General features: G+C 42.8%; 1 protein-coding gene across 1 annotated transcript in view; it reads left to right on the forward strand.

The window, feature by feature from the left end:
- tspan15 (tetraspanin 15) overlaps positions 1 to 12,177 on the forward strand; it is a 129,750-nt gene extending 117,573 nt beyond the window's left edge. The window contains exon 8 of the mRNA XM_080205379.1: positions 4,660 to 12,177. Within this exon, the coding sequence (XP_080061505.1) occupies positions 4,660 to 4,839 (180 nt within the window). The 3' untranslated portion in view covers positions 4,840 to 12,177. The remainder of the gene's footprint in view (positions 1 to 4,659) is intronic.
- Positions 12,178 to 12,661: the final 484 nt, after the last annotated feature.

Raw genomic sequence — 12,661 nt, forward strand, 5'->3', positions numbered from 1 at the left:
TCTTAACTCCCCTTTTGAGATCCCTCCTACTCACTCTGTACTCCTCCAACGTTCTCTCCGTTCCCAGTTGCTTAGACTGAACATACGCCTCTCGTTTCTTCCTGACCAGGTCCTCAATATCTCTAGTAATCCACGCCTCTCTAATCCTACCTTTCCCATCCTTCCTCCTAACCGGCACATGCCTTTCCTGCACCCATTGCAGTTTTCCCTTGAAAGACTCCCACATACCTAACGTGGACTTGCCCTCCAACAGCCTATCCCAGTCTGTATCCCTAAGCTCCTGCCTAATCCGGCTGTATCTAGCCTTCCCCCAATTTAGCACCCTCCCCTTAGGACAGCACTCATCTTTTTCCATTAGTATCCTAAAGTAGACAGAGTTGTGGTCACTATTAGCCACATGTTCACCTACTGCAACCTCAACCACCTGACCGGGCTCATTGCCCAGAACTAAATCCAGTATAGCCCCCTCCCTAGTCGGGCTATCGACATACTGCTCCAAGGACCCTTCCAATACACATCTTACGAATTCCTCCCCGTCCGAACCCCCGGCTCTGGGCACCTTCCAATCCACCCCAGGGAGATTAAAATCTCCCAGTACAACAACCCTGTTCTTCCTACACTTATCCAAAATGTTCCTACATATACCCTCTTCCACTGCCCGTGGGCTGTCGGGCGGTCTGTAGTACACCCCTAGCATAGTAATCACTCCCTTCCTATTCCGCAACTCCACCCACAGAGACTCAATTCCTAACCCCTCTATATTATCCTCCCTCTGCTCCGCTGTGATGTGCCCCCTAACTAACAGCGCCACTCCCCCTCCTCTTTTCGACCCTCCCCTGTCATGCCTAAAACACTTATACCCAGGAATATTTAGCTGCCGGTCCTGCCCTTCCTATAACTACGTTTCCGTCACTGCCACCACATCTAAATTCCTTGCGAACATTAAGGCCTTAAGTTCATCCATCTTACCCGTCACACTCCTCGCATTAAAACAGATGCACTGAAGACCTACCGGCCCACTCGGATCCTCCTTCTCCTGGGAGATTTTCCTATCATCTAGACTCACCCTGTCACCCAACTCACTCCCACTCCCAGTGCCTACTGAGCTATCTGTCTCCTCTCCACCTCCCCTCCATATTAGTTTAAACCCTGCCAAAACACTCCAGCTAACCTCCCAGCTAAAATATTTGTGCCCTTCCCATTTAAATGTTTCCCATCCCACTTGTACAGGTGCCCTTCCCTCACAAAGACTTCCCAATGGTCTACAAAAGTAAAACCCTCTATCCTGCACCAATCCCTCAGCCATGCCTTCAACTGTAGGATCTCATTACTTTTAGCCCTGCTATTACTGGGCACTGCTAGCAGCCCAGAGAAAGCCACCCTGGAGGCCCTGCACTTCAGCCTGGCCCCCAACTCCCTGAACTGCCTACGTATATCCCCCCTGCTCTTTCTTCCTACGTCCTTCTCTCCTATGTGTATAATTACATCAGCCTGGGTCCCTTGGCCCTTCAAAATCCCCTCTACCCTCTCCGACAATCCTGTACCCCTGCTCCAGGGAGGCAGACTACCATCCTGGAGTCCCGCTTTTGCCCACAGAACTGCCTATCAATTCCTTTTACCTTCCCATCCCCCACCACTATCTCACATCCAACCCCCTTCCTTCCCTCTGAGGCATTCTGGTCTTCCTCTCTTGCCCTTTCTACCCCAGTTGTCGCCTTACCCCTGATATCTTGGGAGACTACCTCTGGGGCAGTCTTTGGACCATGATTCCTCTTTCCCCTTCCTAACAGTAACCCACCCATTCCCCCCGCCCCCAGGCTCTGGGATCTCCACGTGACCGTGGTTCCTATTAATTATCGCCTCATTCTCCCTGACTGAAGATAAATCTTCCATTCGCAGCTCTAATTGCCTAACGTGGGCCCTCAAACGCTGCAACTCCAGACATTTGGTGCAGATGTGGACTTTTGAGAGGCGCATTGTCTCCAGGAACTTCCACATATTGCACCTAACGCAGCTGACACGTCTCCCCAAGGACCCTGCCATTTATTTGACCACCCTTAGAATTATGGACACAAGATGGAAAACAGGAAAAAGCGGACTAGTAACTCACCATGCCCAAGCCTGCTCTCGCCTAAGCCCTGTGAGCCAAAGCCCTTACAGCACTCACTCTGCACCCACCTCACTCCGCTGCCTACTGCGGCCTTCTTTTTGTACTCCTGCACTCCCTTCCTGACTGCCCCCCCGCCTAGCTCCCGCTACGGAAAGCAAAAACAAACAAAAACCCCGTGAACCGGCAACAGAGAGAAGAAAAAAACTAAATCACAAGTTCAAAACTCACCAGCCACCAATACACTGCTCCGGAGAACAATGAGGTGGATTGTAAATAGTTGAGGCCCCAGCACTGTTTACTGGTTTTGGCTTTCCAACTTGAATTGATGCATAAATCTCTACCCTTTGCTTTCTCTTCATCAACCAATCCTCTATTCATGATATTTTATACTCTACATCATGAACTCTTATTTGGTATAGTAAAATTTCATATGGCACCTTTATCAAATGTTGTTTGAAAATCTAAAGATACCACATCTCTCGGTTCCCCTTTATTCATGTTGCTTGTTACTTCCTCACAAAACTGTAATAAATTGGTCAAATATGATCTCCTTTTCACAAAACCGTGTTGACTCTACCTAATTGCATTAAGATGGTCTATGCCCTCCTATAACCTGCTGTTATCCCACTCCTTTCTTGAATTGGTGAGATACATTTGTTGTTTTCCAAATTGATCTTTGCAACTCAAAGAAATGTTGTAAAATTACATCCATGACACCTACTATCTCATCTTTTAGGACCCAGGATGAAATCCAACTGGTTCTGGTGACTTGGCAGGCCTTCGTTTTACTAGTTTTCTCAGTACCCTTTCCCTGATGATTATAATTGTTTTAATTTGCCCCCTCCCTTTCATCTTTAGTTTCAGATTTCTGGGATGTAATTTGTGTCTTCGACAATGAAGACTGCCACAAAATTTCAGTTCATCGCTTCCAAAGAACAAAAAAGAACCAAAAAAATTACAGCACAGGAACAGGCCCTTCAGCCCTCTAAGCCTGCACCAACCACGCTGCCTGACTTCGCTAAAACCCTCTACCCTTCCGGGGACCATATCCCTCTATTCCCATACTATTCATGTACTTGTCAAGACGCCCCTTAAAAGTCACTACCGTATCCACTTCCACTACCTCCCCCAGCAACGAATTCCAAGCACCAACTAGTCTCTGTGTAAAAAAAATTCTGCCTCGTACATTTCCTTTAAATCTTGCCCCTTGCAACTTAAACCCTAGTAATTGACTCCTCCATCCTGGGAAAAAGTTTCTGACTATCCACTCTGTCCATGTCTCTTATAATCTTGTACACTTCTATCAGGTCTCCCCTCAACCTCCATTGTTTCAGTGAGAACAAACCAAATTTCTCCAACCTCTCCTCATAGCTAATGCCCTCCATACCAAGCAACATTCTGGTAAATCTTTTCTGTGCCCTCTCCAAAGCCTCCACATCTTTCTGGTAGTGTGATGACCAGAATTGAACACTGTATTCTAGGTGTGGCCTAACTAAGGTTCTATAAAGCTGCAACATGACTTGCCAATTTTTAAACTCAATACCTCGGCCGATAAAGGCAAGCATGCCGTATGCCTTCTTAACTATTTCTCCACCTGCATGCCACTTTCAGTGACCTATGTACCTGTACATCCAGATCCCTTTGCCTATCAATACTCTTAAAGGTTCTGCCATTTCCTGTATATTTCCTATCTGTATTTGATATTCCAAAATGCATTATCTCATATTTGTCCGGATTAAACTCCATCTGCCATCACTCCACCCAAGTTTCCAACTGATCTATATTCTGCTGTATCCTCTAATGGTTCTCATTGCTGTCCGCAATTCCACTTTATTTTCTTTAATGCTTTTTAAAATGCCCAATACTGCCACCTTTTTGATACCTAGGCTCCTCATCCACCAAATCCTTCTCTTTGATGAATACTGAGGCAAAATATTCATTTAGTATCTCGCCCATTTCCTCTGGTTCCATGCAAAGATTCCCTCCACTAACCTTGAGAGAACTAACCCTTTCCCTGACTATCCTCTTGCTCTTTACATAGGTATAAAATGCCTTAGGTTTTTTCCTAATCCTGCTTGTCAAGGACTTTTCGTGGCCCCTTTTAGCCCTCCCAACTCCTTCCTTAAGTTCCTTCCTATGTTCTTTATATTCTTCAAGGGCTTCATCTGTCCTAAGCCTTTTTGGACTTTACTATAAGGTCATTAATAACTCCTGCCTGATAGCACATTACTGGGTGTAGAATAGTGTACTCTCTGGATCACTCTGGAACATGGTGCTCTAAAAAAATGTCCTGAAATCTCTTACTATCTGTTTTTATATTTTTGGCTAGCTTTCTCTCATACTCTAACTTCTCCCTCTTTAGTACTTTTTAATCATTCTTGGTTGGTAATTATTGTTGTTGTTATCAATTCCAAACTTTCCACAACAGATTTTGCTGGGATAATCTTAGTCTAAGTATGACTACAGAAACTTTTTACCCTGCAGCTTTATGGTGCATTTTTGAACACTATTGTTGCCTTTAATTTGCTGTTATTTGTTTTGTCTTTCAGTTTTTTGGTGTTTTCTTGACTTGGCTGTATATCAGCCGGCTGGAGGATATCATCTATGAGTATGATGCTGTGGACATTGGTCTGATGAGTGCACCGTCTTACAGACATCACAGTGAAGATGTAAGCACATCGGGGACAGGGTGCTGCTGGTGTTTACCTGCTCTCGATACTGTTGTGTGAGATTTGTTGTTTGTTATATACAGTCACAAATATCTGGGGAGCACATGGCAGCCTAATAGTGATAAAAGAATGACAGTTCACAGAGCGGCAGTTTAAGAAGATAATCCAAATCCATTGCACAAACAAAATTTTGGAACTACACTGTAGGTTTCCTAGTATTTAAAAAGAGAAGACCCCTGCACAATTTTGGGCGGAGATTAAAGATAATCACTTGAATTCTAATACCCTGCCTACCCCGGAATCGGAGTGGGTGAGGGGTGGTCAATGGAAATGTCCTTCGACCTCGGTTGGGAATTTCCAGTCCTGCTCAATCAAGTCAGTAAAATCCCACCCATAGATTCTGTACCCAAATTGTAAATCTAGGTTTTCAGATTCTGGAAGATCTGGGGTGTTTGACCATCATTTTCCATTCTTTTATTATTCTTACTGCCTTGTAACACTCCCAACTCCTGTTCTTTCCATTTAATGTCTATGAAGCACTATATCCCACTGCATTTTGTGCTTTCCTGTGAACAGCACATTCTAGCATCAGATTCAACATACTTCCTTGTCACCTTATATCTGCTAATTCTCAATCTTGTTACTGCTTCTTAGAAATAGTATAGCCATTTCTAGTAGTGATGACACTTCATACTTGCACTCCAGATGTTGTGACAGTGAACAACATCTTATAAACTGAGACAAGAATCAGGAATATGTACCTTTTGTACGTTATGATCAGGGATGAATTGCAGATGTGGCCTCTCCTTGGGTATGGACATGCATCCCCACAGTTCACTATATTCCACCTTCTTCTAGAAACTATGGGTTTATATCGTTCATTCCACACCAATCTGTGTTTCAACAAGTGATTGCTCAGGATTTTAGGCTATAATAATACTGTACTGCTACTGACAGACAACCTGCTGCTTTTTAATTTTGTTTTCTTTATTTTGACTGCAGTATGTATCTAATAGTTCCTGAGATTCCAGGCACCTAGGTTTTTGTTTATATTTAAGTTTCAATAGTTTAAAATTTCTTAAATATCAGCAGATTTATATTCCACAAATTGAAGATGTTGGTGGAAAGTTTTACTTGAATATTTTACACTTATGAGAATCACTGATTTTTTGTTTATCTTCAGAATTTAATGTGGGCCTAACATTTTCAAACTAATTAACTTGTATTATTTTGTTTATACTATGTGATTTAGCTCAACATCAAACATTCACTTTAGATTGCTGAAACCTTCTTCCATTGCCTTCACCTCCACTCCCACTTTTTTGGGCAGGAGTCTTCCCCTACACTGCAGAACCTTTTATCCCTGGACTGCTCCTCCTGGCCTCTTACCTTCTAAAGATTATTTTATTGAGAACTGCTTCCCTCATTCATTCAAATCTATCTCCTTCTGAACTTCAAGCAATCCATTCTCTCAGGTCCAACGCCCTCGGTCCAAAGATGTGCGGGTTAGGTTGATTGGCCATGCTAAAATTGCTCCTTAGTGTCCTGAGATGCATAGATTAGAGGGATTAGCGGGTAAGTATGTAAGGATTGGGGGTGGGGTTTGGGTGAGATTGTAGTCAGTGCAAACTCAATGGGCCAAATGGCCTCTTTCTGCATTGTAGGGTTTCTATGACTCTCATCAAACCTGATGGCAAGGGTGGTGATGTTGCTTTCTGGCAAACAGCCTCTACCTTGCACAGGCTGAATGCCAAATCTCCAGCACTTCCTTCTACCCTCCCTCAGACCATGACTCATGCACTGAACATCAAATCGTTGTCTTCAAGTTTGCCACTGACCTCATCTCCTCTGTAGGCCTTCTCTCCCCAGCCTTGACCCTAAGTCCAAACAAGCCATTTCTACCTTCTTTCCAAGATACACAAACAAGACTGCCTTGATAGATCTACCATTGCAACCTGTTCCTGCCCAACTGAACTGATTTCCTCCTGTTTCCTCCCCTTGAACAAACTTTCAACATTCTGAAGGGATCATTCCCTCAGTGATACCGTGGCACATTCCTCAATTTTCCCCATACGCTCCCCTTCTCACAGCACCTACCAATCCAACATAGGAGATGTAACACCTGACCATTCACCAACTCTCCCCAAGGCCCCAAACAGTCCTTCCAGTGATTTGTGTGTGTATCTTTTCAATTTAGTATACTGTTTCTCTGCTCAGTGTGGTCTGCTCTACTTCGGAAAAACTCTCTTGCAAAAAACCTCCAATCAGTCTGCAAGATTAACACTGAGTTTTCAGTCTGCTGTCATTTTTTATGTAGATCTGCGTCTGTCCTCGGCCTCCTGCGATGTTCCAGTCAAACTCAATATAAGTTCAAGGAACAGCACCTTTGCTTTCGATTAGACATTTTACAACTTTGGGGACTCAACATTGAGTTCAACAGTTCTGGACAATAACCGCTGCCCCTACTTTGTTTCTTTCTTCTTTGCAGGTTTTTCTTTTATTCTTGTTCATCTCATTCTTGCTTTTGGACTGCAACTGTTCATCATTTTGTATTTACACCACCTAGAGGCCGATCTTTTAATTCTTGTGCCATTATCACTCCCTTTAGCCTTATACCCTCAACTCTTCACACATTTAATTTCTCCTGCCTATCATTAACTTTTCTCTTGTTCTTTTTCCACATTCCCCACTTTCACTTACTTAAAGCCTATTACACATTTCTCGTTTTCCCAGATTTGCTAAAGGTCATTGACCTAAAACATTAGGCTGGAATTTCCTGCTGGGTTTGGGGCCCCAATGTCAGGACAAACTGGGAATCTCGAGTCCATACTTGCCAGGACAGTCTTCCCAATGTGACCTCCTAAATAGCCGCCTCTGTGCTTGCCATCCTAATAGCACTGGGCAAGGTCCTGGTACTGTCAGCCCTATCAGTGGGCTGGCAGCTCGGGAACTTTGTCTCCTCACTGGGAGAGCTGGCTGCTGTTAAGACATGCTAGGGATTGTCAGGGTGCCTCAGTATGGAGGCACCCTCACTGGCTTACATAGCAGTGAGTAAATAAAAGGACCTAGTCCAGTGGAGGGAAATTTGGCTGCAATTCATAGAATCAATCATAGAATTGTAGAGCACCTACAGTGCAGAAGAGGCTATTTGGCCTATCGAGTCTGCATTATTCTCTGACAGACCCCCTTACCTGCTGTATACCCGTAACCCCACACATTTACCATCTCCCTAACCTACATGTCTTGGGACACTAGGGGACAATTTCTTAGTGCCAAACCACCTAATCTGCATATCTTTGGAGTGTGGGAGTCCCTGATGCTGTGAGGTAGCACTATGCCACCACAATTGTGGCCTGTTATGTCCACTGATCTATCATTGAGGCATGGAGGCTCCTATTCTCAAGACCACCCAGTATGCTGCTGGCAGACATCCTCCATTGAGCTGGTAGCTTCCACACACTATGGTCAGCTGATCGACCAGCGGGAAAATTGCACTTATTTGAGGCCTTAATTGGAAGCCTATCTCCACCGGGCAATTAATTCAGCTCTCCATCCATCCTAACACAGCTGCCCCCTATTTTCCCAGCTCTTGCCTGCTTCCATCTGAGCTGGCAAAATCCAGCCTGCTAATTCTAGTTCCCTCTACACTAATGCTGCCTGACTTACTGAGTATGTCCAGCATTTTCTGTTTTTATATATTTTAGAAACCCTGTTTCTGTTCGCCATTGTGTGCTGAGCAAGTCCTCAGCACTAACTGCTCAAAGGGACAGGAATTGGAAAGTTCTAACTGAATCCAGCTCTTGCAACTCCAAGGGCATTGCAAAACATTCAGAATAGTTTATTCAGTTCTCGGCATTTCAGATCAGTTAATATAGCGATTAATGTTCTAAATTTATTTAGTTGGTTAAAATGTTTTTCTTATTCAGCACTCATGTATTTAATGTGGTGCAGTTTGATCAGTGTATTGAGCAATGACTAACATTATGTTTTAAATGCAAGATAGTAAGATAAACTGCTTGTAACACAGCTTGAGAGATACCGTTCAAAGTTCATTCTGCTCTCTGTCCATGGGATGGAGTGTATCATTTCAGCTTTTAAAGTCAGGCTCTCAAACAAAGAGTGGGCCAGTGTCTCTCAAACAAAGAGTGGGCCAGTGTCTCTCAAACAAAGAGTGGGCCAGTGTCTCTCAAACAAAGAGTGGGCCACAACCTCACCAAAAAGTAGAGGAGATTTTGTTTGGCTTTCCACAGAGCATAACTGTGTTTTCCAAGATCTGGATTGATAATAGAGAAATAGAAAATACGTAGCTCCATAGAGAGACAAAAGAGGAAAAAGGTTTTCAATTTTTGCTCACCCTTCTCAAACTGCATAGCAATTTGCCCAAGAAGACCTGGGGTCTGTCCTATATATGTACATTCTTGTCTGTTAGGAGGTGCAGGTAGCCCAAACGTCTGCATTGATGTCCCTTTTTATGAGACGCTATAGCCTGTCACAAATTATGACGACATTGTCAGCATTGCACAGAGCAGCATGGAAACATTGTGTTTGTTCCTTAAGCATAACCGTAACTGGATTTCATAAGACTTCTCCAATCTCATTATTACACAATGGGCGCAGTATTCTGATAATTACAGTTCTAGCTCTGCTTCATGGCCCCTGAAATCTCCATGTTATACTCATTCTTGACTTGCATATAAAATAAGTATGTCACTGTTCATGCCCCAGCCCTGATGTTATCACTTGGTTGAAAAGGGGAAACAATCTTTAAGAAGCCACTGATTTAATCACATTTTCAAACCTTCACCCACAATGAAGCAATGATTCCCTAAACAAACAATAATTAAATTCTAAATCACAGAAGTAAATTCTGTTTACTTGAAAGTTGGACTTTGTTGTCTTAAGCAAGTTAAATCAAGAAATACATTTCTTGGATTTCTCTCCAACCTACCTACTGAATTAGAGTAAGTTCAACTTGTAACTTTAAACATGCAGAGTTGCACTTTACTAACTGACTAATGCATTGTGCGTTACATGTTCCCTTCCTTAGAAAACTGCCAAATTAACGTGAGCAGCACCACGAGATCCATCAGTAATATGTTAGGAAGGTAGTGTTGCTGCTTATGTTTCTCCAGCCATCTGCTGTGTCATGAAAATGCACCATCCTTTGGACAAGGCTTTAAATCAAAACTCTAACTACCCATTCAGGTGATTTCAGATTATGGTTAAAATCACATTTGAATAAGATCAAGAAACTGACCTGATGTCATGGTCAGTCTTCCCTCCTCAACCAACACCACCAAGAACTGAGTATGTTTACTGAAAGTGTTTCAGCTACTCAAGTTAGGTAAATGATATACATTATGCTAGCGCCTTCACCAACATTCTCCTCAACACACTCTCAAATACCATTGGTTCCAATCCTTTAATCTGGTACCTTATTTTACACTAGCAAATTGAAATTCCTTTGATAATGTTGAAGTAAAGTGAAGCCAGATTAAATACATTGAAAGTAATGAGCATATTACTGATATTTCACCTTCATGGAATCATAGAATTCTACAGTGCAGAAGGAGGCCATTAGGTTGTCTGTACAGGATCCTGTACAGACAACAAGCCCACCCAGGTCCTATCTCCTTAACCCCACGCATTCACCCTACACACAGTGATCCAAGCTGGAACTGAACCCAGGTCCATGGTGCTGAGACATCGTAGCGCTAACCACCGTGCCATCATGCCACCCAGGTCGTTGATGACATTGTGTGTTTTGTATTTCATCAGTCTTCGCTACAGGGGATACACATAACATCCAGAAGCAGCTATAAAACCAGAAAGTGGAAGGGAAGGGGGAACTCAGGAAAATTACAGTCAGGAAAGAACCGGCAGTGGATAAATTGTTGAAACTCTGGGCTGATAAGAGCCCGGGTCGTGATGGATTTTCTTCTAGAGTCTTAAAGAAGTGCCTGGTGAAATAGTTGATAATTTTCTAAAACTCCCTAGCTTCAGCAAGGTTCCGTTAGATTGAGAGATGTAATGCCATTATTCAAATAGGGGATAACACAAAGTGAGAAACTACGGTCCATTAACAGTGCATTCAGGTAAACTCAAGATAATCAGGCAGAATCAACATTATTTTGTGAAAGGGAAATCATGTTTGACCAATTTTGAGGAAGTAACCTATGCTTACATAAAGAGGAACCGGTGGATGTTCTGTACTTAGATTTACAGAAGGCACTTGATAAGATGCCGCACCAAAGATTATTGTGGAAAATGAAAGCTCATGTTATAGAGGCTAACATTGGCATGGATAGAAGATTAGCCAGCCAACAGAGAGTTGGCATAAATTAGGTTTTCAGATTGGCAATTTGTAATGAGCAGTGCCAAAGGGATCAGTGCTGGGACCTCAACTATATAATTATATAAATGACATGAATGAAGGGATTGAAGGAATAATTTGCTGATGACACAAAGATAGGTAGTAAAATAAATTGCAAAGATAATATTAGGAGTTTACAAAAATGTATAAATGGATTCAGTGAGTGGGCAAAGATCTGGTGAGTAGGGTATAATATGGAAAAATGTGAAAGTATTTATTTTGTCAGGAAGAATAAAAAAAACATATTACCTACATGATGAGAGATTGCAGATTACACTGGGTCCTGGGCGTTCTCATGGATGAATCGCAAAAGCTTAGTCTGCAGGTGTAGCAAGTAATTAGGAAAGCTAAAGAATGTAAGCATTTATTGCGAGGGGAATTGAATGCAAAAGTAGGGAGGTTATGCTTGAGTTGTACAGGGCACTAGTGAGACGATATTTGGCATAGTCTGTACAATATTAGTCCCCTTACTTAAGAAAGGATGTAAATGCATTAGAAGCAGTTCAGAGAAGGTTTGCCAGACTAATCCTGGAATGAGTGGTTTGGCTTATAAGGAAAGGTTGGACAAGCTAGGTTTGTATCCATTGGAGTTTAGAAGAATAAGAGGCTATTTGATTGAAACATATAAGATCTTGAGGAGTCTTGATGGTGGATTTGGAGAGAATGTTTCCTCTTGTAGGAGAATCTAAAACTAGGGCTCACTGTTTTAAGATAAGGGATTGCCCATTTCAAATGAAGATAAGGCGATTTTTTTTCTGATGGTTGTAAATCTCCGGGACTTTTTTTTCTGAAAAGATGATGGAAGCAGAGTTATTAAATTTTTAAGATGGAGGTGGATAGATTCTTCTCGTCACAATTTATTTTCCCACCTATCCTTCACAACATCTTGTGATGTGCTGGATGGTTTACCAAGTGCATTTTCTATCATCAAAGCAGGTGAGGTTAGATGGCCATGATGTGGATGTGCCGGCGTTGGACTGGGGTAAACACAGTAAAAAGCCTGACAACACCAGGTTTTAGTCCAACCGATTTATTTGATAGTAAACGCACAAGCTTTCGAGGTTTCCCTCTTCGTCAGGTGAATGGAGAGTTCTGGCCTCAGACAGAGCATATAAAGCACAGTCTGTGCTTTATATGCTCTGTCTGAGGCCAGAACTCTCCATTCACCTGACGAAGAGGGAAACCTCGAAAGCTTGTGCGTTTACTATCAAATAAATCGGTTGGACTAAAACCTGGTGTTGTCAGACTTTTTACCGAGGTTAGATGGGCCAGATGTAGCATCACCCTGACAGACAGTAACCTGATCTGTGTGCCACTTCTGCCATGACCCTGCTGCTCAGCATTCTTTCACTTAGATCTACATGAGAACAAGCCTCTAGGCAGCAGTGTAGCTCTGCTCTCCTCTGCCAGAATTGCTCACAATCCCAGTTACTGCTCTCTCAACAAATCATGGGCTTCTTTGTACCTAAGATTGAGACCATCCGTTCAGCTGCCAAAGCCATGTCATTC

The sequence above is a fragment of the Carcharhinus amblyrhynchos genome, chromosome 17 (assembly GCF_965287045.1).
Source record: "Carcharhinus amblyrhynchos chromosome 17, sCarAmb.v2.hapA, whole genome shotgun sequence".
Lineage (NCBI taxonomy): Eukaryota > Metazoa > Chordata > Chondrichthyes > Carcharhiniformes > Carcharhinidae > Carcharhinus > Carcharhinus amblyrhynchos.